This window comes from Salmo salar, chromosome 14 (assembly GCF_965601325.2).
Source record: "Salmo salar chromosome 14, fSalSal1, whole genome shotgun sequence".
Classification (NCBI taxonomy): domain Eukaryota; kingdom Metazoa; phylum Chordata; class Actinopteri; order Salmoniformes; family Salmonidae; genus Salmo; species Salmo salar.
Genome location: NC_138304.1, coordinates 85,735,414 through 85,762,085, shown reverse-complemented (window position 1 = coordinate 85,762,085; position 26,672 = coordinate 85,735,414). Strand labels below are relative to the sequence as shown.

Sequence of the window (26,672 nt, the reverse complement as noted above, 5' to 3'; positions counted from 1 at the left end):
CTTACCTAGATTTGTTTTCTTTTATTGAGATAATAAAGTAAAAATAACTTGGTTTGAGTTGATTTTCCTACCCAAAAAAATTGCATTTACTTGTTTTGAGTTACACAGAAAATGCATCAAGATATGGTCTTGTATCAAGCCTTTTTTAGGTTAAAATAAGCGGACACACTGCTGGTCGGTGCTGGAGAGGTACCCCAGGAAGTCGAGGCAGCAGGCAGGGCACTGGTGGATCATCCCAGGTGAGTATGCACCCAACCTACCCAGAGCTTCCTGTTGCGCACATGTATATATCTATAGAATTTCCTGAGTTTTCTCCGCATTCTCAGCATAAGGCGCTAGTAGATTCAGGCACAGCTGGGAACTTTATTGATCGTTTGTTTGCTCGTAATTTAGGGATCCCTATTGTTCCTGTTGATGTGCCCTTCCCTGTACATTCTTTAGATAGTCGTCCTTTAGGATCGGGTCTGATTAGGGAGGTCACGGCTCCACTATGCATGAGAACGCAGGAGGGTCATGAGGAGGGAATTAGTCTCTTCCTGATAGATTATCCTGTGTTTCCTGTAGTGTTGGGGTTTCCCTGGTTGGCTTATCATGACCCCACTATTTCGTGGCAACAGAAGGCTCTCAACGGATGGTGACGTCAGTGTTCAGGGAGGTGTATAGGTGTTTCCATGGGTGCAACTACGGTGGAGAGTCCAAACCAGGTCTCCACCATGCACATCCCCTGTGAGTATATGCTGATTTGGCTCTCGCCTTATGTAAAAAGAAGGCGACTCAATTACCACCCCATCGACGGGGGGATTGTGCGACAATCTCTTGGTAGACGCAACACTTCCCAGGAGTCACGTGTATCCTCTGTCACAGGAGGAGACGGCGGCTATGGAAACATATGTCACCGAATCTCTGGGACAGGGATACATTCGGCCTTCCACTTCACCTGCCTCCTCAAGTTTCTTTTTTGTGAAGAAGAAGGATGGAGGTTTGCGCCCGTGCATTGACTATAGAGGTTTAAATCAGATCACTGTGAAGTATAGTTACCTTCTGCCTCTCATAGCCAGTGTGACCTAGTCATTGCATGGGGCGCGCTTCTTCAACAAATTGGATCTCAGGAGTGCTTACAACCTGGTGCGTACCCGGGAGGGGGATGAATGGAAGACGGCATTTAGTACCACCTCTGGGCACTATGAGTACCTCGTCATGCCGTACGGGTTGATGAATGCTCCATCCGTCTTCCAATCCTTTGTAGACAAGATTTTCAGGGACCTGCACGGGCAGGGTGTAGTGGTGTATATAGATGACATTCTAATATACTCCACTACACGCGCCGAGCATGTGGCTCTGGTGCACAAGGTGCTTGGTAGACTGTTGGAGCATGACCTGTATGTGAAGGCTGAGAAATGTTTGTTCTTCCAACAGTCCGTCTCCTTCTTAGGGTATCGTCTGTCAGAGTCAGGGGTGGAGATGGCGAATGACCGCATTTCAGCCGTGCGTAATTGGCCGACTCCAACCACGGTAAAGGAGGTGCAGCGGTTCTTAGGGTTTGCCGACTACTACCGGAGGTTTATCCGGGGCTTTGGGCAGGTAGCGGCTACCAGTACCTCACTGCTAAAGGGGGGACCAGTGTGACTGCAGTGGTCAGCTGGGGCGGAGAGGGCTTTTAATCAACTGAAGGCTATGTTTACTTCGGTTCCAGTGTTGGCTCATCCTGATCCCTCCTTACAGTTCATAGTAGAGGTGGATGCGTCCGAGGCTGGGATAGGAGCTGTGCTGTCTCAGCGCTCGGGTACGCCACCTAAACTCCGCCCCTGTGCGTTCTTTTCGAAGAAGCTCAGCCCGGCATAGCGAAAGTATGATGTGGGGGACTGCGAGCTGTTGGCTGTCGTTGGGGCTCTGAAAACGTTGAGGCATTGGCTTGAGGGGGCTAAACACCCTTTTCTCATTTGGACTGACCACCGCAATCTGGAGTACATCCGGGCGGTGAGGAGAATGAATCCTCGCCAGGCAAGGTGGGCCATGTTTTTCACCCAAATTGTATGCGAACAAGCCTAGGCTATTGTGTATATAGCTAACTGTGGTCAATCAATAAATGCAAACAGGTATTTTGATTGGTTAGCTAGCTAATGTTACCTAGCTAACGTTAGCGTGCTTGGACAAAGTACAGCAGCTAGCCTCTGACTGTAACTAGCTAAAACCAGTCAGCTGAAAGCTAACCTAGCTAGCTAACGAACAGGCAAGTAGTTAAAGGTAGCTAGCCAATGAACGTGGTTTTCTTTATTATCTAGCAAAGGTAAAGTTATACCAGTCGGATGAGAGCTGACATTCCCTGTGGCTCAGTTGGTAGAGCATGGTGTTTGCAACGCCAGGGTTGTGGGTTCGATTCCCACAGGAGGCCAGCTCAGTAAAATTTGGTTTGGCTTGGTTCAACTCGGCTCCACTCTGTAGTCTAAACCCAATCCCAGTCTCAACCCAACACCCCCTGACAGCGGCCACTGACCGTGTGAAGTGGTCAATGAGCGTTCCCAGCAGCTCCCCGATGCGGTCCTGGTTGGGGCACAGCTCTCCTCTCTGGATGTAGAGAAGGACATCATCCTGGGAGGAGGTGTGTAGCGCCACCATCTGGTCAACACCTGCAGTGATGCTCAGGCCTGTCATCTGGGGGATAGACAGACACAGAGGGGTTAGATACACACAGACACAAACACAGACACATACGCATGCACGCAGGCTCACACACAGACTCACATGCACACACACACACAGGCTCACACACTAAAACAAAACACAGGTTACTCTCTCTATCCATTATGCATTTGTTGTGGTCTCTCTGTGTGTGTGTGTGTGTGTGTGTGTGTGTGTGTGTGTGTGTGTGTGTGTGTGTGCGTGTGCGCTAGGGGAGATTGGATTATTCCCTTCATGGTTCCCCATGGGGCTCTGGTCAAATGTAGTGCACTTTATAGGGAATAGGGTGCCATTTTGGACGCAGACATAGTCATAGTAGAGAACAGTGTTGAGGTATTACTATTTTGTTGGGCATCATGCTAAATGGAGCAGACATACTACCTGTCACAACATACATGCATCACACAGAGCAGTAGAAAGAGATTCTCTGTTGAATCCTGTCTTCCACTTCCTCTTACAAAGGAAAAGTCTAAACGGGATCCTTGGGACGGCCCAACTCTGATGACACCCCATTGAAGTTGACATTTCAAATGGTTAAGTAAGGGTTAAAGATAGGGTTAGGCTTAGGTAAGGGTTATGGTTAAGGTTAGGGTTAGGGTAGGGACGTCCCAAGGATACCAGATAGCACTAACCCTTTTACAATGCGTGAGCTCTAGTACGTTACCATGTGGAACTACACTGTAATGTCGTGAGTCAGACAGTTAGTTGTGAGCTAGTCGCACCATAAACACAACTTTGTGTCCTGTAATTCATACATTCTAAGTAAAACTCAATTGAAAGTTATTTATAGTACTAAGCCATACTCTATTGCCATCCTATAGGTTAATGGGGTAGTGATATTGCTTTGGATAACTTTCCAGCTCTACTGTTTCTCCCCCATGGCATGGTTGTGTTCTATCCTAACTGGTGTCCAGCTGTGTTGTACCTCATTAAGTAATACTGTGTAATTAACTGCCTGATCTGTTACCTAAACCTACAGTCTGTTCTATAACATGCACAGCCTCCAGGCCAAAACACACACAGACACATTGTGCGTATTGTGAGTAGTGTGGTGTTCTATTGTACAGTACAGTACCTGACTGACTGTCACTGAGGCAGAGAATGTCCCAGTCACACACTGTCATGTCCCACATGGAGCTCTCTCTCTCTCTCTTTATTTGTTTCTCTCTCCCTGTCACTCCATTCCTTATTCTCTCCCTCTCCCTCTCTCTTTCTCTATGTCTTTCACGGTCGCTTTTTTCTCTTCCTTGGACTCGGTCTCAGTCTCTCTTTCTCATTCTCTCTCCCTCTCTCTCTCCCTCCCTCTCTATTCCAGGTTCCTCCTTGTCCTTGTGAGCAGCGCCCCAGAGAGATCCCTGATCCAATTTCTCAGATCAGCTCGTGAAATGAGACGGGCCCGCCCCACACTGCAGTGCCGCATTTTGTGACCGAAGACACACACTCACACATACACAGAGAAAACACACAGAACACACACTCCTTTGTGCAGCACTGTACCGCTCCTCAGCCTTTCTCCCGTCTGTCCCCCTCTCCCTCCTTCCCTCTCTCCCTTCCTACTTCGCTCACTCCCTCCCTCCCTCTCTCATCGGACCTGGGTCACTTTAACTCACACATACAGACAGAGAGCACAGCCATTGTTCATGTCTGCATCCTAAATGGCACACTGTGTATGGAATAGGGTGCCATTTGGGATGTATCTCATGTTATAAAGTAATACCAAGGCAATGGGTATAAGAGGGTGTAAAGTGGGAACTCAAGGGAAGGACTAGAGAGTGTATGTTCATTGACACATTGGGAAAGTTTACAGATGTAGGAAATTAATTTGAGCCAGTTTGCTACAGCAGGAAAATAATCCTGCAGCAAGAGGAAATGTGAATTATTATGTGAATTATAATTAATTGGCATTTGTTGTAGGGGTTGATACATTTTTTTGTTAGGGCAAATAAAGTCTGGCATTTTAAAGTGGAAATTACAAACTTTAGAAGCCTTTTTAACTCTTGAATACTAAGTTTGCATTTCCTGCTGTGCAGAACAATTATCAGCAACAAAAGAGTGATCAAATGAAGTATACGTGCGGTTGTATGACCCAAGGTGTGTGTGTGTGTGTGTGTGTGTAGAGTTCTTCTGAGCCAGTACTCACACTCTCTAGAGGCAGTCTTTTCAACACCTTGAACTGTTTTTTGGGGTCCAGTTTGTAGATATGTTTTTCCGTAATAAACAAGGCTCGGTCTGTGCTTTTATTGAACCGATTCACCTGAGAGAGAGGAAGAGATAGAAAGAGAGAGAGAAAAAGAAAAAGAGAGAGAGACAGACAGACATAGACAGAGAGAGAGATAAAGAGAGCGAGAAGGGGGAGCAAGATAGAGAGGGTGGGGTAGAACAAGGGAACAAGAGGAGATTTCAAACACATTCAAGCTTATCTACATTTCTGTTTTCTAAGTTCTATTCTGTTCTACATCTTCAGAATATATCAGGAGATTAAACCAGACAAAACATAATCCAGGACAGATATGTCAGGACAAAAAGGTCTATTGAAGATGATGGGTTTATAGTTTATATAATTTCATGCATTCCCTACACACCTATCCAACAAGGATGGTAATTAAAATAGTCATAATAACTAGGTTGGATGTGGGGTCCTGTCTTCTGAAAAACAGTTTATCTCATAGCCTGATAAGGAGGTCAAGTGGTCAGTACCCACGACTGCTGTGGTATGTCCAGTGGATATGTACTGGCAGGTTTACTATATTGTGCTGTGTCTGGAACTGAGCCTATATCTGAAGTTAAAGTGCTAGCTAAAGACAGACAGACAGACAGACAGACAGACAGACAGACAGACAGACAGACAGACAGACAGACAGACAGACAGACAGACAGACAGACAGACAGACAGACAGACAGACAGACAGACAGACAGACAGACAGACAGACAGACAGACAGACAGACAGACAGACAGACAGACAGACAGACAGACAGACAGACAGACAGACAGACAGACAGAGTGAGAGATAGAGATAGAGATAGAGAGACACAGAACAACAACGAGAGAGAGAAATAAACTCTTTGTGGCAGTACAGTACAGTAGGCTATGGTACTGTAACACACCTTCCTACAGAACCCTGAGAAGAGGACCTGGTTGTACTGGTCTTTGTTTCTCAGCTCTTTGGAGATCCGTATGAAGTTAGAGCTCGTCTGAGGGCAGTCCCTCACCTGCAATCAAAGAGACACATTACAAAGGTACACATTAGGGATGCATTCCAAATTACACTCTATTCCCTATATAGTGCTTTTGACCGGGGCCCATACCCTATTCTCTTTAAAGTGGACTACTTTTGACCAGGGCCCAATGGCACCTTATTTGCTATATAGAGCACTACTTTTGACCATTGAGCTCATCTAGGGAACAGGGTGCCATTTGGGACGTAAACAATATTACACCAGCCTGATCCACCATCCTGATTGCTGCGCTCTTGTTTGGTGGAACAAGGCTAATATTACACGACCCACCATCTACACTGCTACCAGCTAGGACAGCATCTCCTCATTAGTCATAACACTGTTTATAACCTTCTCTTTCAAGCTTGTATCACTGATATTCTGAGACCAGCAGATCAAAAACCACAGCCTGAGGGAAATGATATTAGACACTGACTTTGAGGAGCATTTAGAGATGGGTCATGGCTTTTATGGCAGTGTAGTTGTATTGTAACTTAACATAGCTTTTCCACATCTACTGCCCTGCCTTAAGGAAATTTATTTAGGAATTTGAAGAACAGCAATATGTAAAAATGACGTCCCAGTCTACACTTTTTATCCGGGCTCATTGGGCTCTGGTCAAAAATAGTGCACTATGTAGAGAAAAGAGTGTCATTTGGGACACAATCCACAGACCACTCGAGGACCAACTAACTGACTGATTGATTGAGTGATTAATATGATACCTAGAGGGGCCTTTCATGGCTCTACAGACCAAACGCCATTGGATTAACCCGTAAGCGAGGCGTGAGTGAGACCCATTAGAATGAGACTTATTGTGTCTGCCTTTGAATTAAGCATTGTCAAATTGAGTCACATGGCAACTGCTGGTCATGTGGTTTATCACAAGAATTCCTTCATGGGATGGATGACCACTCGGGAGCCCCACTCGGGAGCCCCACTCGGGAGCCCCACTCGGAAGAGGGGTCACTACAGTCCCTGGTTCGATTCCAGGCTGTATCACATCTGGCCATGATTGGGAGTCCCATAGGGCAGCGCACAATTGGCCCAGCATTGTCCGGGTTTGGCTGGTGTAGGCCGTCATTGTAAATAAGAATTTGTTCTTAACTGACTTGCCTAGTTAAATAAAGGTTAAATTAAAGAATGTAAATAATGCTTCCTCAATAATGTCATTGTATTTTCAGGAACTCCCCATCTCCCCGTGTACTAGTCAGGGTGAGTGGGGAGAGTCGATTCACCTTATTTACGAACATGGAAACAAAACAATGTCCGAAACGTTCTGTTTGGTGGAGGACTTCCGTTGAAAAGGAGGTGAATATGGACACGCCTGGTGCCCACATTGATGACGTATAGTACGTCGTGCGAGTGGAGAGCAACAGATTGGATTCAGTCAGTCGTCCTGATGATGAGCCCTTCCCAGCTAGCTAGTTTATGCTGGCTATCTAGCAACAACAACAAAATGGCACTAGTTAAAACTTGTAAAGGAAAATTATGTTTCTTTCAATGGGCTAAGGAGAAAGAACTTGTAGTATTGGTCACCATCTAGATGTCACCATGACATGCCAATTAGCTAACGTAACGACAAGCGAATGACCAGTACAACGGTGTTGTATCGAGGTGCTTCCCAATTCCCACCGGTAGCTACGTGGCCAATTTGTTCATCTCACTTAATTGTATTTCGAGTAGGATAGCAGACCACAAGATAAATAACTTGTAATATTGGTATTTGGTAGTATAGTAACCATCTGAATGTCACCGTGATACAGTCTACTGCTCAATAGGGAGAGTTTGCACTGCAAGCCGGCAACACAACAACACGGGGCACAGTGTGTCCTTCGCTCTCACTCGCGGACTGCCGAGCACCGCTGTCCTGCAATAAGGAGAGGGAAGTGGCAATGTAGCTCCATTTGTCCCCACTCATCTCTCGCTGCGAGACATTCGTCATACATTTTGGGCACCAGGCATCCATATATCCTCTCCCGGGTGAGTGTGTGTATGATGTTGTATTAGTGTTTCAATGTACAGTGCCGTCTAGATTTCTTTTACAGAACTGCACTTGGGGCCAACCCATGGGGACAGAATATGAACGTTGCAAAAAGTTGTTGTTCACATTTTACTATTTGTTGAAATACTATATTCAAGGTATGATGATAGGAAGACATGTGAGTATGTTAGCCAACTGTTGAATTACAATTCAAACCCTTGCCCTTATTCTCTGGCCACTCCTGTAGATATGAGAGGATTGGATAGGTGGAAGCGATATGCTGGAAGGAGGAGCTAGGAGGTAATTTGACATACAGCTAACGTGTTGTGACTCACGTTAGACAGGTAGTCCCTCTCCCAGGGTCGGCCACAGCCCCAGTCCTTCCTCTCCCCACTCAGAGCCCCCAGAGCAGCCACCTTGGCCCTCACCTCCCCCATGTCAGACGGAGGGATGTTCTTCACTATCTGCCTGGCACGCCACCTGGGAACAAACATGTATAATAGAGAATACATCAAAGACGTTGCAGAAAAAAGTGCTGTCATTCATTCTTAACCACACTCTGTCAGATAAGATAAAAAATAATCTGTGTATAGGCCTGAAATGAACAGTAACTACATTTTATAGTGAAGAAAGAACATATGCCGTGCCCTTCTGCCCACTAAGATAATTACAGACTTCCTTACTGTAGTTACCAAAATATGCACTACCGTTCAAAAGTTTTGGGTAACTCAGAAATGTCCTTGTTTTTGAAAGAAAAGCAACAAAAAAAGTAAATAAAAATAACATCAAATTGATCAGAAATACAGTGTAGACATTGTTCATTTTGTAAATGACTATTGTAGCTGGAAACAGCAGATTTGTTATGGAATATCTACATAGGCATACAGAGGCCCATTATCAGCAACCATCACTCCTGTGTTGCAATGGCACAGTGTGTTAGCTAGAGGTGACTCCGGGATGCTGGCCTTCTAGGCAGAGTTGCAAAGAAAATGCCATATCTCAGACTGGCCAAAAATAAAATATTAAGATGGGCAAAAGAACACAGACACTGGACAGAGGCATCCCGGAGTCGCCTCTTCACTGTTGACGTTGAGACTGGTGTTTTGCGGGTACTTTTTAATGAAGCTGTCAGTTGAGGACTTGTTTCTCAAACTAGATACTCTAATGTATTTGTCCTCTTGCTCAGTTGTGCACCAGGGCCTCCCACTCCTCTTTCTATTCTGGTTAGAGACAGTTTGCGCTGTTCTGTGAAGGGAGTAGAACACAGCGAGATCTTCAGTTTCTTGGCAATTTCTCGCATGAAATAGCCTTCATTTCTCAGAACAAGAATAGACTGACGAGTTTCAGAAGAAAGTTCTTTGTTTCTGGCCATTTTGAGCCTGTAATTGAACCTACAAATGCTGATGCTCCAGGTACTCAACTAGTCTAAAGGACAGTTTTATTGCTTCTTTAATCAGAACAACAGTTTTCATCTGTGCTAACATAATTCTAAAAGGGTTTTCTAATGATCAATTAGCCTTTTAAAATTATAAACTTGGATTAGCTAACACAACGTGCCATTGGAACACAGGAGTGATGGTTGCTGATAATGGGCCTCTGTACACCTATGTAGATATTCCATAAAAATCTGCTGTTTCCAGCTACAATAGTCATTTATAACATTAACAATGTCTGCATGTCACGCCCTGGCCATAGAGAGGGTTATATTCTCTATTTTGGTTAGGCCAGGGTGTGACTAGGGTGGTCATTCTATGTCCTTTTTTCTATGTTTTGTATTTCTTTGTTTTGGCCGGGTATGGTTCTCAATCAGGGACAGCTGTATATCGTTGTCTCTGATTGGGAGCCATACTTAGGCAGCCTGTTTTCCTTTGGGTTTTGTGGGTGGTTACTTTCTGTTTAGTTCTTGTTCCTGACAGAACTGTTTGGCTGTCGTTCGTTTCTTGTTTTGTTTAAAGTGTTCTATTAAAATTATTATGATGAGCACTCAACACGCTGCGCCTTGGTCTACTCCCTTCAACAGCCATTACACTGCACTGTATTTCTGATCAGTTTTATGTTATTTTAATGGACAAAATATTGCTTTTCTTTCAAAAACAAGTACATTTCTAAGTGACCCCAAACATATTAAAGCAATGACAATATATAAACGAACAAAGCCATTGATCACGTGACACCATTCATTCTTATTTTAAGACTCAATAGTGCATTGAAGCCAAATGAAGTCGGTTAAGATGGAGTCTCATGGAGACATCCAGGAAGTGACGTTGCAGGCTAGCTCCGTGCTGCCCCCTCCTATTGAGTAACTCCAAATTAAAGGCAGACCGAGGTACTGCAGCCTGCCATTAGCAACTAAAAGATCCTTAAAGTATCTTCTGTGTATGATTGAAAAATAATCGGTTCAAGGACATACATCTGGCGTATTAGAAGCAATTATTGGTACCATGATTGTCTTCTAAACATATTTTTATTTACACGGAGATTGGCAGTTTTCCATTCACTATAATGGAGGATGCTGTTTTCTACTAACAATGCCTGCAGTACGGCGGTCGGCCTTGAACTTCATGGCTTCAATGAGAGGGGGCAGTCGTTTTCCCCTGATATAAATGCATGCACATTCTATTTCTCGTTGTGGTAACTACGGGGGCTGACTGACCTGCGATGCAGCTGTTGAGTGATGCTGTCGAACTGTGCGAGGGCTGCCGGCGGCGTGGGCCACTCCACGCTCTTCCCATAGTCAGCCATGTTGCGTACGTTGGTGAAACGTCGTTCTACCTCCCAGAAGTGGGCCTTGACCTTGAAGCGCTTGTAGCAGCCCATGATGGCATAGATGGCACGCATACGCTGGCACCTCATCCTCGCCAGTGCCCCACGCCATACCTGGGGGAGAAAGGGTGGGAGGGAGAGAGAGAGCGAAAGAGAGAGTGAGGGATGGATGGAGAGAAAGTGAGAGAGTCAGAGTGAGAGAGAGAGATGGAGCACAGCAAATTCTCCAGTGTTAAATCAATACTGTCAGTGTTGTTCCAGTGTCTATATGGGTCCACACTTTTCAGTGGGCACTCAATTGAAGTAGCAAGTTAGGGAAATACTAATAAAAGGTGAAACAAAGGAGGAAGCGGAAGAAAGAAGGGTGACAGGTAGACTAGTTGTCAAATCAAAGTCTGCAAAGCAAATTTGCCAGTGTTAATTTTTCAGTGTAACATTTCTAGTGTTGATTTAGGTGTTAAATTCACTCTGTAAGAGTGAAATTGACACCCAGTGGTGTAAATGAAACCCCAGTGTTGGTGTTAATAACCAGAGTTATTGTTTTACACTTTGGAGAGTAAAACAGTCCCATAGAAACCATGCCCATCCTTATCATATTTCCCAGAATGCTCTATTGTAAAATATATTCTTTAGGATTGTTTTTAATATCTCTGTTTTTGCATGTACATTGATTGATTAATCTTATGCTACACAAGGATAAATAACATACATTTTAATAAACTAATCCAATCAGTTGGTTAGATTTATTGCACCCATTACTGAAATGGTTGTTCCAGTTTAAACGGTTTAAGTAGTCTTCGTATCAACTTTCCTAACCTTGGCATTCATTCTGAATGCAGGTTGCAGGTGAATAAAAATCCCAACTGTTGGATATCATAACTGTCTGAAATCCAATATGAATTACACATCACTTTACAAGCCAGCATAATGTGACAAAGAGTTTCCTAACAGCACTGTGTGAGGATTAAACTTGGCCATCAAAGTAAAGCCTAATGATATAAGTATTGTATTGTCATAGAGTTCAATTTTAATGATAACATTTGCCTAGGTACTCACTTAATGAAAGCCACAGGTCTTTAAAATGAAAGAATTCAATAACCATATCTCTGTCAATAACAAATACAGTCATGGGTGGTAACTCTACAATTCACTCGAAAAGGAAAGGCACCCTGGGAAATGTGCAAATCAGGCTTTAGACCATACAGCGTTAAAACAACACCCCAAAATGATTTACTGTAACACAACAGGTGTTCATTTCTAACACTGAGAAAGAGTAACAGCGTCAGCACAACGCAAAGTGTGTCAAGTTTACTCTAAATCAAGTGTTATGTTTTACACTGTAAGTGTTGCGTATCACTCTACAGTAGAGCTATGCAAACATCACAATAAAGTTAATTTGAACACTTCAAAAGTTAAATGGGGAACACTGCAACAGAGTTAAATCTTTAACTCTTTCAAAGGTGTTATCTTAACACCAGTTCAGCAGGGCTCATGTTCACTGAAAATAGTGTACATTTAACACTTTCTGAGTTAAATGTACACCATTGATTTTTCTGTGTGGGACAAATCAAAGTCTGTCCAGAGACTGTCTGGGTTAGACTCCTGCTGAGTTCCAGACAATGTTCTGTTCCAGTTAGAGAGGCTTAGCTGCAGATAGATTCATCCGGGTTTCGTCCCAAATTGCAACATATTCCCTATATAGTGCATTACTTTTGACCAGAGCGCATACGGTGTAGTGCACTATATAGGGAATAGGGAGTTATTTGGGACGCATCCCTGAATTGGGTCAGAGAGAAAAGCAGGGCATTTAATTCACAATCACAGAGCAAGAAGAAGAGAATAATTAATGAAATGTAATGTAACGATGGCTCTGATCGCATTCATTATCCCAATTATTGTTATCAGAGCGATCTCCATTTGACTCAGCAGATGAATCACACTGAGTTGAATATAACACATCCCAAATGGCACCCAATTCCCTATTTTGTGCTAAGGGCGCTGGTAAAAAAAACGTAGTGCACTACAAAGGTAGAGGATGCCATTTGGGACTCAAGCTGTGACTGGGAGCCAGATCATCGTCAAGCTGGAGACAAATTAAAAGCTTTTCTTTTAAAGGGGCAATCTGCAGTTGTATCATCCATTTTTGGACTTGTGAATTAATGATATGTACCCATTGATTCTTGAAGAATTTAACTTATAAATACCGAATTAGCTTAGTTCAACTGCCGTACCCCATCAGAACCTAAAATATAAGTTTGTTTTACTCTGTTTGTAAAACATTTTTTACATGTAAGTAAAAATATCGCTGATGGTCCGTCCTTGCATCCATAGGTCTTTCTATGAATTTGAGAGTGGTTACATTTCTCCAGCCCCATCCCTCAGCTTTTTACTGAAACAGTGGCTTTGTTATTGTTTCAACTGCGGATTGCCCCTTTAAATGCAGAGGTCTTAATAAGATGTGGATGCTGCTGTATGATTCACATTCTGATACGCAAGCTGTCGATGGGGTTTTAATTAGGACTAACTGCCAATGCCATGGGTCCTTGGACAATTAAATGCATCTCTGTCTGTTTTCATACATACAGGAATAATTTGGTCTATGAAAGTAACAGGAAATATAAATTCAGGATAAATGCCATAGAATTGTGTGTGGAGTATCTGAAAGCAGGGGTTTGTTCAGTAAAACCAAACAGGAGAAAATGTACATTTGGCAAGACAGATATATACCATTTTCTCCCCATTGATTGAACACAACCCAGTTTGTAAACTTTTACTGTCAGTACAGCCTCCGGCCACTAGGGGCCCCTACCTTCTGTAGGAACAGCACCAGGATGGGGATGAGCGCAGCTCTCTCCTGCTCCAGCGTGAAAAGGGACCGAGGTGTTCGCACAAACAGCTTGGTGTGTCCATACGCCACGTCGTCCTGGAAACCGTGCTGCGTAACAATAGCCTCCACTGCCTCCCTGTCTGTCTCCATCAGGTGATTGGGCCAGGTGTACTCACACGTCATCTTATACCTACAGTACACACAGGAGGGAAGATGAAGAGTTCAAGATACAGGCAGTTGTGCTAAACATGACAATGAGTGACTCAGGGTGGAGTTGGTATGGAGTTGGTATGATAGAACAAACAGAGTGGCACTGAGGCTAGGATTGGACACTGGATAGATTTAAATTCCTCTGTTATACACATGGTTGAACACAGTCATATGAAGCTTGTTATTCGCATGAATACTGTGGCAGAATGTTATTAAAATCACGGACATTGACTCTAATTGCTGAGAAATGACTCATTCTTTATGTAATGCTTTCGCCCCACTGACGTTAGACCTCAGGGTGTGCATGACCTCTGACCTCTGTAGGAAGCGTGCGTAGGGCTGGCGGTAGGCGAACCCTGCCCTCCGCACCCTGACGTTCTCCAGCAGGCCCAGGTACGCCACCTGGTGTTGGCATCGGGCGTCGTCAAACAGCACGGGAGACTTCATCTCATTGGGCTTGATGCAGCGCACATAGTATGGCTCCTACAATACAAAACACAAAGTCATTAACAGCATAGTTATATACTGTGTAGTACAGTCTCACATACTACCTCTCTTGTAATACACAGAATAATACACAGTCAATAAGTATGGCTCCTAGAATACAACACACAGAATCCTCTAATATAATACTGTAATACTGCAATACACAACACAGTCGAAAACTGTGCAGTAACACATAGTACGGCTCTTACAATACAGCGAACACAGTCACAGTCCAACAGGATACAATACACTGTCATAGATGCAGTAAAAAGGTCAATGGAACGCAGACCGCGGGGATAGAAGGACGCCGGATTGGCGCACATTCAACAAATCTGATCTAACAAAGTGGATATTCGTCAAATCCATCATAATTGATGTACTGTAACAGGCCCACAATGTGGTTACTGAAGTCCGATTTCGATATTTTCGGCTGTTTTCACTGCATAACATTTAGAAGTTGTCCCTTTTCATGTTATGAAGAAGTGACTGCTAAATGATAGCTCCCTTTTGTATAAGCTGGTAAAATAGCTAGCATACAGAAATCAGGGGTGGTAGTCAAAGTTGTTTTTAACCGTAATGCAGTTACGATGACAAGAACATGTATTTCTGTTGACATCCATACAATCATTATACTCAGATTCTTAACATATTGTGAAATACACATACAGTGGGGGAAAAAAGTATTTGATCCCCTGCTGATTTTGTACGTTTGCCCACTGATGAAGAAAGGATCAGTCTATAATTTTAATGGTAGGTTTATTTGAACAGTGAGAGACAGAATAACAACAAAAATATCCAGAAAAACGCATGTCGAAAATGTTATAAATTGATTTGCATTTTAATGAGGGAAATAAGTATTTGACCCCCTCTCAATCAGAAAGATTTCTGGCTCCAAGGTGTCTTTTATACAGGTTAGGAGTTTGAGATTAGGAGCACACTATTAAAGGGAGTGCTCCTAACCGCAGCTTGTTACCTGTAAAAAAGACACCTGTCCACAGAAGCAATCAATCAATCAGATTCCAAACTCTCCACCATGGCCAAGACCAAAGAGCTCTCCAAGGATGTCAGAGACAAGATTGTAGACCTATACAGGGCTGGAATGGGCTACAAGACCATCGCCAAGCAGCTTGGTGAGAAGGTGACAACATTCGGTGCGATTATTCACAAATGGAAGACACACAAAAGAACTGTCAATATCCCTCGGCCTGGGGCTCCATGCAAGATCTCACCTCGTGGGGTTGCAATGATCATGAGAACGGTGAGGAATCAGCCCAGAACTACACGGGAGGATCTTGTCAATGATCTCAAGGCAGCTGGGACCATAGTCACCAAGAAAACAATTGTTAACACACTACACCGTGAAGGACTGAAATCCTGCAGCGCCCGCAAGGTCCCCCTGCTCAAGAATACATATACATGCCCGTCTGAAGTTTGCCAATGAACATCTGAATGATTCAGAGGACAACTGGTGAAAGTGTTATGGTCAGATGAGACCAAAATGGAGCTCTTTGGCATCAACTCAACTCGCCATGTTTGGAGGAGGAGGAATGCTGCCTATGACCCCAAGAACCGTCAAACATGGAGGTGGAAACATTATGCTTTGCGGGTGTTTTTCTGCTAAGGGGACAGGACAACTTCACCGCATCAAAGGGACGATGGACGGGGCCATGTACCGTCAAATCCTGGGTGAGAACATCCTTCCCTCAGCCAGGGCATTGAAAATGGGTCGTGAATGGGTATTCCAGCATGACAATGACCCAAAACACACGGCCAAGGCAACAAAGGAGTGGCTCAAGAAGAAGCACATTAAGGTCCTGGATTGGCCTAGCCAGTCTCCAGACCTTAATCCCATAGAAAATCTGTGGAGGGAGCTGAAGGTTCGAGTTGCCAAACTTTAGCCTCGAAACCTTAATGACTTGGAGAATATCTGCAAAGAGGATTGGGACAAAACCCCTCCTGAGATGTGTGCAAACCTGGTGGCCAACTACAAGAAACATCTGACCTCTGTGATTGCCAACAAGGGTCTTGCCACCAAGTACTAAGTCATGTTTTGCAGAGGGGTCAAATACTTATTTCCCTCATTAAAATGCAAATCATTTTATAACATTTTTGACATGTGTTTTTCTGGATTTTTTTGTTGTTATTCTGTCTCTCACTGTTCAAATAAACCTACCATTAAAATTATAAACTGATAATTTCTTTGTAAGTGGGCAAACGTACAAAATCAGCAGGGGATCAAATACCTTTTTCCCCCAGTGTATAAACAATAGCTTAAATATTCAGTAGGAAAATTTTGCTTGAGGGCAATGAGGAGATTCAGGATCTTCATGGCCCTTTCCCCTACGCATTTCCATGGCATTTCCATTGTTTTGGTCGAGTTCCATTGACCTCTTTACTGCATCTATGTACTGTATAGGAGATACTGTATACACATAGTACCGCTCTCACAATACAGAGAGTAGTGGAACAGTCAAATACTGTATTACTGTAGTATCACATAGTACAGCTCCTGTAATAGACAGAATAACCTATACTGGTCATAATAGTGGTAAGAGTCCAAAAGCAAAATAGTGACAAACATTAGAAATACCTATTTTGCCCAAGTTGGCTCTGTAGTCAACTTGGCATGGACCAGACTGTACAGAACTCAGTGGAACATAGCCATCCCAAAGAGGACTGAATCTGCCTTGTGCAATCATGCAGAAATACATCCAAGCCTATTAGAATATCAATGCATCATTAAAGTCTAGCGCGGCCAAACTCACAGCGCGTCTGTCCTACAGAAAGAGACTATTAAACTCTTAAAATGGCATAATACTAGTTTTTAAAGTGCACAGATAGTGGCAGCATGCCAATTAGTAACCTATTCCCTATAAAGTAGTGCACTATGTAGGGAATAGGGTGCCATTTGGTACACATACAGTGTGTCCTTGTGCTACCTCTGTGTGCCAGACAGGAGCTTGTTGGGACATATTAAGGGACACATCTTCTTGTCAAGGGAATGGGCATGTTGTGTGTTCCAAATGACACCCTATTTCCATTGAAGAACACTACTTTTGACCAGGGCTCATAGTTCACTATATAGGGAATAGGGTGCCATTTGGGATGCAGAACTTTGTTCTCTCTGTTCTTAGTGTTCTGTGGTCTGTCTCTCATTCACTGCCCCCTGCAGGATGAATACAGTGGAACAGAGCACACACACACACACACACACACACACACACACACACACACACACACACACACACACACACACACACACACACACACACACACACACACACACACACACACACACACACACACACACACACACACACACACACACACACACACACACACACCAGCACAACAATTTTAGCTCAGTTCATCAGAGACTTGAGAAAGGAGGCAGTCAGACTGGGAGGGGTAGAACGAGGAGCTGAGAAGCGGTAGGTCAGATTGGGTACAGGTGTCCCCCTGGGACTAACAATCAGGGCATTCAGTCCTTCAACATGACCTAAAAACTGTCCCCAATGTGTCCGTCCCGTCCCCGTCCCCTCTCCATGCACACTGGCCTAGCGCATCCTCACAGAGAAACACTGAAGTACGAGTCGGTCATCTCAAAATAACATCAGGAAATGTCCCATCTCAGTCAGGGTTACAGGGAGACATATCACCTCATGTAGAAACAAATTCCTCATATGCTGTAAGACATGCTTTATCACTCATATGTCTAAAACGTTGCATATACTGTAGATATGGCACAGGTCTGTGTGAGATACAGGATATTACATCACATATACTGTAGATATGGCACAGGTCTGTGTGGAATACAGGACCAGTCCTGTCTGTGCAGCAGACTGCCATCTCATTAATGTAGTGGTATGTCTTGTGTCCAGGCATTTTCTCACAGGACAGATAGATAGACTAGACCCCCTAGGGAGAGGCTTATAGGACCACAGGCAGCCGGGTGGCAACCGTACCAGGCTGTGTTTTGGGGTATTTTTGTGTGTGTGTGTGTCTCAGTAATCATCCCTGCAGTTTGTCAGTATCTGACTGACCTCTCAAAAACAGACATTGTTATCTCTGACAACGTTATCCATATTTCTAGGAGCTGGTTGATTCGTCCAGCTGTTAGAAACACAGGCGTGGCTAGTCCACAATGTCCAGAGGACGATGATGACAGAGAGGTTAAGCTCATGTTAGATAAAAAGCATGGAGAGTGACGGACGAGTGGCCTTGATTTGACAGCCATTGCCAAGCAACACGGATTCATATTATATTGCCGAAAAGTTGGGAGAAAAGTAGGAGTGGGACAAACATCAAACCTACCAGGCACACCAGAGTCACCATGAACAGAATGAACTTTTATCGCTATGAGGAGTTGCCCAATACAACCAGTCTGCAATCAACCACCACTGACCTTGCAGCCCAGTTTATCCACAAGGGCCACAATGGAGTTCTTGAAGAGGGTGGCTGCAGTCAGGGGTCGTTTAGTGACCTCTGTGATGCTCAGCTGACCATCTGGCCACATCTCCTTCAGCACAGGGTTGGAACTACAGAACGAGAGAGAGAGAAGAGAGAGAGAGATGGAAGGAGGTTATAAAAGCGAACACAGGCTCAAATGAAAGAGTTTGAAGAGAGTTTGAACAGCTGAAGGAGAAAGAGGAGAGCAGAGGGTACTGTAAGGACAGGATGAAGTGGTCTAGGAGAGAAGAGGAGAGCAGAGGGTACTGTAAAGACAGGATGAAGTGGTCTAGGAGAGAAGAGGAGAGCAGAGGGTACTGTAAGGACAGGATGAAGTGGTCTAGGAGAGAAGAGGAGAGCAGAGGGTACTGTAAGGACAGGATGAAGTGGTCTAGGAGAGAAGAGGAGAGCAGAGGGTACTGTAAGGACAGGATGAAGTGGTCTAGGAGAGAAGAGGAGAGCAGAGGGTACTGTAAGGACAGGATGAAGTGGTCTAGGAGAGAAGAGGAGAGCAGAGGGTACTGTAAGGACAGGATGAAGTGGTCTAGGAGAGAAGAGGAGAGCAGAGGGTACTGTAAGGACAGGATGAAGTGGTCTAGGAGAGAAGAGGAGAGCAGAGGGTACTGTAAGGACAGGATGAAGTGGTCTAGGAGAGAAGAGGAGAGCAGAGGGTACTGTAAGGACAGGATGAAGTGGTCTAGGAGAGAAGAGGAGAGCAGAGGGTACTGTAAGGACAGGATGAAGTGGTCTAGGAGAGAAGAGGAGAGCAGAGGGTACTGTAAGGACAGGATGAAGTGGTCTAGGAGAGAAGAGGAGAGCAGAGGGTACTGTAAGGACAGGATGAAGTGGTCTAGGAGAGAAGAGGAGAGCAGAGGGTACTGTAAGGACAGGATGAAGTGGTCTAGGAGAGAAGAGGAGAGCAGAGGGTACTGTAAGGACAGGATGAAGTGGTCTAGGAGAGAAGAGGAGAGCAGAGGGTACTGTACGGACAGGATGAAGTGGTCTAGGAGAGAAGAGGAGAGCAGAGGGTACTGTAAGGACAGGATGAAGTGGTCTAGGAGAGAAGAGGAGAGCAGAGGGTACTGTAAGGACAGGATGAAGTGGTCTAGGAGAGAAGAGGAGAGCAGAGGGTACTGTAAGGACAGGATGAAGTGGTCTAGGAGAGAAGAGGAGAGCAGAGGGTACTGTAAGGACAGGATGAAGTGGTCTAGGAGAGAAGAGGAGAGCAGAGGGTACTGTAAGGACAGGATGAAGTGGTCTAGGAGAGAAGAGGAGAGCAGAGGGTACTGTAAGGACAGGATGAAGTGGTCTAGGAGAGAAGAGGAGAGCAGAGGGTACTGTAAGGACAGGATGAAGTGGTCTAGGAGAGAAGAGGAGAGCAGAGGGTACTGTAAGGACAGGATGAAGTGGTCTAGGAGAGAAGAGGAGAGCAGAGGGTACTGTAAGGACAGGATGAAGTGGTCTAGGAGAGAAGAGGAGAGCAGAGGGTACTGTAAGGACAGGATGAAGTGGTCTAGGAGAGAAGAGGAGAGCAGAGGGTACTGTAAGGACAGGATGAAGTGGTCTAGGAGAGAAGAGGAGAGCAGAGGGTACTGTAAGGACAGGATGAAGTGGTCTAGGAGAGAAGAGGAGAGCAGAGGGTACTGTAAGGACAGGATGAAGTGGTCTAGGAGAGAAGAGGAGAGCAGAGGGTACTGTAAGGACAGGATGAAGTGGTCTAGGAGAGAAGAGGAGAGCAGAGGGTACTGTAAGGACAGGATGAAGTGGTCTAGGAGAGAAGAGGAGAGCAGAGGGTACTGTAAGGACAGGATGAAGTGGTCTAGGAGAGAAGAGGAGAGCAGAGGGTACTGTAAGGACAGGATGAAGTGGTCTAGGAGAGAAGAGGAGAGCAGAGGGTACTGTAAGGACAGGATGAAGTGGTCTAGGAGAGAAGAGGAGAGCAGAGGGTACTGTAAGGACAGGATGAAGTGGTCTAGGAGAGAAGAGGAGAGCAGAGGGTACTGTAAGGACAGGATGAAGTGGTCTAGGAGAGAAGAGGAGAGCAGAGGGTACTGTAAGGACAGGATGAAGTGGTCTAGGAGAGAAGAGGAGAGCAGAGGGTACTGTAAGGACAGGATGAAGTGGTCTAGGAGAGAAGAGGAGAGCAGAGGGTACTGTAAGGACAGGATGAAGTGGTCTAGGAGAGAAGAGGAGAGCAGAGGGTACTGTAAGGACAGGATGAAGTGGTCTAGGAGAGAAGAGGAGAGCAGAGGGTACTGTAAGGACAGGATGAAGTGGTCTAGGAGAGAAGAGGAGAGCAGAGGGTACTGTAAGGACAGGATGAAGTGGTCTAGGAGAGAAGAGGAGAGCAGAGGGTACTGTAAGGACAGGATGAAGTGGTCTAGGAGAGAAGAGGAGAGCAGAGGGTACTGTAAGGACAGGATGAAGTGGTCTAGGAGAGAAGAGGAGAGCAGAGGGTACTGTAAGGACAGGATGAAGTGGTCTAGGAGAGAAGAGGAGAGCAGAGGGTACTGTAAGGACAGGATGAAGTGGTCTAGGAGAGAAGAGGAGAGCAGAGGGTACTGTAAGGACAGGATGAAGTGGTCTAGGAGAGAAGAGGAGAGCAGAGGGTACTGTAAGGACAGGATGAAGTGGTCTAGGAGAGAAGAGGAGAGCAGAGGGTACTGTAAGGACAGGATGAAGTGGTCTAGGAGAGAAGAGGAGAGCAGAGGGTACTGTAAGGACAGGATGAAGTGGTCTAGGAGAGAAGAGGAGAGCAGAGGGTACTGTAAGGACAGGATGAAGTGGTCTAGGAGAGAAGAGGAGAGCAGAGGGTACTGTAAGGACAGGATGAAGTGGTCTAGGAGAGAAGAGGAGAGCAGAGGGTACTGTAAGGACAGGATGAAGTGGTCTAGGAGAGAAGAGGAGAGCAGAGGGTACTGTAAGGACAGGATGAAGTGGTCTAGGAGAGAAGAGGAGAGCAGAGGGTACTGTAAGGACAGGATGAAGTGGTCTAGGAGAGAAGAGGAGAGCAGAGGGTACTGTAAGGACAGGATGAAGTGGTCTAGGAGAGAAGAGGAGAGCAGAGGGTACTGTAAGGACAGGATGAAGTGGTCTAGGAGAGAAGAGGAGAGCAGAGGGTACTGTAAGGACAGGATGAAGTGGTCTAGGAGAGAAGAGGAGAGCAGAGGGTACTGTAAGGACAGGATGAAGTGGTCTAGGAGAGAAGAGGAGAGCAGAGGGTACTGTAAGGACAGGATGAAGTGGTCTAGGAGAGAAGAGGAGAGCAGAGGGTACTGTAAGGACAGGATGAAGTGGTCTAGGAGAGAAGAGGAGAGCAGAGGGTACTGTAAGGACAGGATGAAGTGGTCTAGGAGAGAAGAGGAGAGCAGAGGGTACTGTAAGGACAGGATGAAGTGGTCTAGGAGAGAAGAGGAGAGCAGAGGGTACTGTAAGGACAGGATGAAGTGGTCTAGGAGAGAAGAGGAGAGCAGAGGGTACTGTAAGGACAGGATGAAGTGGTCTAGGAGAGAAGAGGAGAGCAGAGGGTACTGTAAGGACAGGATGAAGTGGTCTAGGAGAGAAGAGGAGAGCAGAGGGTACTGTAAGGACAGGATGAAGTGGTCTAGGAGAGAAGAGGAGAGCAGAGGGTACTGTAAGGACAGGATGAAGTGGTCTAGGAGAGAAGAGGAGAGCAGAGGGTACTGTAAGGACAGGATGAAGTGGTCTAGGAGAGAAGAGGAGAGCAGAGGGTACTGTAAGGACAGGATGAAGTGGTCTAGGAGAGAAGAGGAGAGCAGAGGGTACTGTAAGGACAGGATGAAGTGGTCTAGGAGAGAAGAGGAGAGCAGAGGGTACTGTAAGGACAGGATGAAGTGGTCTAGGAGAGAAGAGGAGAGCAGAGGGTACTGTAAGGACAGGATGAAGTGGTCTAGGAGAGAAGAGGAGAGCAGAGGGTACTGTAAGGACAGGATGAAGTGGTCTAGGAGAGAAGAGGAGAGCAGAGGGTACTGTAAGGACAGGATGAAGTGGTCTAGGAGAGAAGAGGAGAGCAGAGGGTACTGTAAGGACAGGATGAAGTGGTCTAGGAGAGAAGAGGAGAGCAGAGGGTACTGTAAGGACAGGATGAAGTGGTCTAGGAGAGAAGAGGAGAGCAGAGGGTACTGTAAGGACAGGATGAAGTGGTCTAGGAGAGAAGAGGAGAGCAGAGGGTACTGTAAGGACAGGATGAAGTGGTCTAGGAGAGAAGAGGAGAGCAGAGGGTACTGTAAGGACAGGATGAAGTGGTCTAGGAGAGAAGAGGAGAGCAGAGGGTACTGTAAGGACAGGATGAAGTGGTCTAGGAGAGAAGAGGAGAGCAGAGGGTACTGTAAGGACAGGATGAAGTGGTCTAGGAGAGAAGAGGAGAGCAGAGGGTACTGTAAGGACAGGATGAAGTGGTCTAGGAGAGAAGAGGAGAGCAGAGGGTACTGTAAGGACAGGATGAAGTGGTCTAGGAGAGAAGAGGAGAGCAGAGGGTACTGTAAGGACAGGATGAAGTGGTCTAGGAGAGAAGAGGAGAGCAGAGGGTACTGTAAGGACAGGATGAAGTGGTCTAGGAGAGAAGAGGAGAGCAGAGGGTACTGTAAGGACAGGATGAAGTGGTCTAGGAGAGAAGAGGAGAGCAGAGGGTACTGTAAGGACAGGATGAAGTGGTCTAGGAGAGAAGAGGAGAGCAGAGGGTACTGTAAGGACAGGATGAAGTGGTCTAGGAGAGAAGAGGAGAGCAGAGGGTACTGTAAGGACAGGATGAAGTGGTCTAGGAGAGAAGAGGAGAGCAGAGGGTACTGTAAGGACAGGATGAAGTGGTCTAGGAGAGAAGAGGAGAGCAGAGGGTACTGTAAGGACAGGATGAAGTGGTCTAGGAGAGAAGAGGAGAGCAGAGGGTACTGTAAGGACAGGATGAAGTGGTCTAGGAGAGAAGAGGAGAGCAGAGGGTACTGTAAGGACAGGATGAAGTGGTCTAGGAGAGAAGAGGAGAGCAGAGGGTACTGTAAGGACAGGATGAAGTGGTCTAGGAGAGAAGAGGAGAGCAGAGGGTACTGTAAGGACAGGATGAAGTGGTCTAGGAGAGAAGAGGAGAGCAGAGGGTACTGTAAGGACAGGATGAAGTGGTCTAGGAGAGAAGAGGAGAGCAGAGGGTACTGTAAGGACAGGATGAAGTGGTCTAGGAGAGAAGAGGAGAGCAGAGGGTACTGTAAGGACAGGATGAAGTGGTCTAGGAGAGAAGAGGAGAGCAGAGGGTACTGTAAGGACAGGATGAAGTGGTCTAGGAGAGAAGAGGAGAGCAGAGGGTACTGTAAGGACAGGATGAAGTGGTCTAGGAGAGAAGAGGAGAGCAGAGGGTACTGTAAGGACAGGATGAAGTGGTCTAGGAGAGAAGAGGAGAGCAGAGGGTACTGTAAGGACAGGATGAAGTGGTCTAGGAGAGAAGAGGAGAGCAGAGGGTACTGTAAGGACAGGATGAAGTGGTCTAGGAGAGAAGAGGAGAGCAGAGGGTACTGTAAGGACAGGATGAAGTGGTCTAGGAGAGAAGAGGAGAGCAGAGGGTACTGTAAGGACAGGATGAAGTGGTCTAGGAGAGAAGAGGAGAGCAGAGGGTACTGTAAGGACAGGATGAAGTGGTCTAGGAGAGAAGAGGAGAGCAGAGGGTACTGTAAGGACAGGATGAAGTGGTCTAGGAGAGAAGAGGAGAGCAGAGGGTACTGTAAGGACAGGATGAAGTGGTCTAGGAGAGAAGAGGAGAGCAGAGGGTACTGTAAGGACAGGATGAAGTGGTCTAGGAGAGAAGAGGAGAGCAGAGGGTACTGTAAGGACAGGATGAAGTGGTCTAGGAGAGAAGAGGAGAGCAGAGGGTACTGTAAGGACAGGATGAAGTGGTCTAGGAGAGAAGAGGAGAGCAGAGGGTACTGTAAGGACAGGATGAAGTGGTCTAGGAGAGAAGAGGAGAGCAGAGGGTACTGTAAGGACAGGATGAAGTGGTCTAGGAGAGAAGAGGAGAGCAGAGGGTACTGTAAGGACAGGATGAAGTGGTCTAGGAGAGAAGAGGAGAGCAGAGGGTACTGTAAGGACAGGATGAAGTGGTCTAGGAGAGAAGAGGAGAGCAGAGGGTACTGTAAGGACAGGATGAAGTGGTCTAGGAGAGAAGAGGAGAGCAGAGGGTACTGTAAGGACAGGATGAAGTGGTCTAGGAGAGAAGAGGAGAGCAGAGGGTACTGTAAGGACAGGATGAAGTGGTCTAGGAGAGAAGAGGAGAGCAGAGGGTACTGTAAGGACAGGATGAAGTGGTCTAGGAGAGAAGAGGAGAGCAGAGGGTACTGTAAGGACAGGATGAAGTGGTCTAGGAGAGAAGAGGAGAGCAGAGGGTACTGTAAGGACAGGATGAAGTGGTCTAGGAGAGAAGAGGAGAGCAGAGGGTACTGTACGGACAGGATGAAGTGGTCTAGGAGAGAAGAGGAGAGCAGAGGGTACTGTAAGGACAGGATGAAGTGGTCTAGGAGAGAAGAGGAGAGCAGAGGGTACTGTAAGGACAGGATGAAGTGGTCTAGGAGAGAAGAGGAGAGCAGAGGGTACTGTAAGGACAGGATGAAGTGGTCTAGGAGAGAAGAGGAGAGCAGAGGGTACTGTAAGGACAGGATGAAGTGGTCTAGGAGAGAAGAGGAGAGCAGAGGGTACTGTAAGGACAGGATGAAGTGGTCTAGGAGAGAAGAGGAGAGCAGAGGGTACTGTAAGGACAGGATGAAGTGGTCTAGGAGAGAAGAGGAGAGCAGAGGGTACTGTAAGGACAGGATGAAGTGGTCTAGGAGAGAAGAGGAGAGCAGAGGGTACTGTAAGGACAGGATGAAGTGGTCTAGGAGAGAAGAGGAGAGCAGAGGGTACTGTAAGGACAGGATGAAGTGGTCTAGGAGAGAAGAGGAGAGCAGAGGGTACTGTAAGGACAGGATGAAGTGGTCTAGGAGAGAAGAGGAGAGCAGAGGGTACTGTAAGGACAGGATGAAGTGGTCTAGGAGAGAAGAGGAGAGCAGAGGGTACTGTAAGGACAGGATGAAGTGGTCTAGGAGAGAAGAGGAGAGCAGAGGGTACTGTAAGGACAGGATGAAGTGGTCTAGGAGAGAAGAGGAGAGCAGAGGGTACTGTAAGGACAGGATGAAGTGGTCTAGGAGAGGAGAGCAGAGGGTACTGTAAGGACAGGATGAAGTGGTCTAGGAGAGGAGAGCAGAGGGTACTGTAAGGACAGGATGAAGTGGTCTAGGAGAGGAGAGCAGAGGGTACTGTAAGGACAGGATGAAGTGGTCTAGGAGAGGAGAGCAGAGGGTACTGTAAGGACAGGATGAAGTGGTCTAGGAGAGGAGAGCAGAGGGTACTGTAAGGACAGGATGAAGTGGTCTAGGAGAGGAGAGCAGAGGGTACTGTAAGGACAGGATGAAGTGGTCTAGGAGAGGAGAGCAGAGGGTACTGTAAGGACAGGATGAAGTGGTCTAGGAGAGGAGAGCAGAGGGTACTGTAAGGACAGGATGAAGTGGTCTAGGAGAGGAGAGCAGAGGGTACTGTAAGGACAGGATGAAGTGGTCTAGGAGAGGAGAGCAGAGGGTACTGTAAGGACAGGATGAAGTGGTCTAGGAGAGAAGAGGAGAGCAGAGGGTACTGTAAGGACAGGATGAAGTGGTCTAGGAGAGAAGAGGAGAGCAGAGGGTACTGTAAGGACAGGATGAAGTGGTCTAGGAGAGAAGAGGAGAGCAGAGGGTACTGTAAGGACAGGATGAAGTGGTCTAGGAGAGAAGAGGAGAGCAGAGGGTACTGTAAGGACAGGATGAAGTGGTCTAGGAGAGAAGAGGAGAGCAGAGGGTACTGTAAGGACAGGATGAAGTGGTCTAGGAGAGAAGAGGAGAGCAGAGGGTACTGTAAGGACAGGATGAAGTGGTCTAGGAGAGAAGAGGAGAGCAGAGGGTACTGTAAGGACAGGATGAAGTGGTCTAGGAGAGAAGAGGAGAGCAGAGGGTACTGTAAGGACAGGATGAAGTGGTCTAGGAGAGGAGAGC

At 46.1% G+C, this 26,672-nt stretch overlaps 1 protein-coding gene across 1 annotated transcript in view; it reads right to left on the bottom strand.

Moving 5' to 3' along the window:
* Positions 1 to 26,672, bottom strand: part of LOC106570358 (unconventional myosin-Ig) — a 67,846-nt gene that overhangs the window by 17,915 nt on the left and 23,259 nt on the right. The window contains exons 17-24 of the mRNA XM_014142576.3: positions 18,572 to 18,704; positions 13,997 to 14,163; positions 13,453 to 13,660; positions 10,534 to 10,757; positions 8,216 to 8,360; positions 5,786 to 5,890; positions 4,820 to 4,933; positions 2,495 to 2,652 (exon numbers count right to left, since the gene is read on the bottom strand). Coding sequence (XP_013998051.1) covers positions 2,495 to 2,652; positions 4,820 to 4,933; positions 5,786 to 5,890; positions 8,216 to 8,360; positions 10,534 to 10,757; positions 13,453 to 13,660; positions 13,997 to 14,163; positions 18,572 to 18,704 — 1,254 coding nt within the window. The remainder of the gene's footprint in view (positions 1 to 2,494; positions 2,653 to 4,819; positions 4,934 to 5,785; positions 5,891 to 8,215; positions 8,361 to 10,533; positions 10,758 to 13,452; positions 13,661 to 13,996; positions 14,164 to 18,571; positions 18,705 to 26,672) is intronic.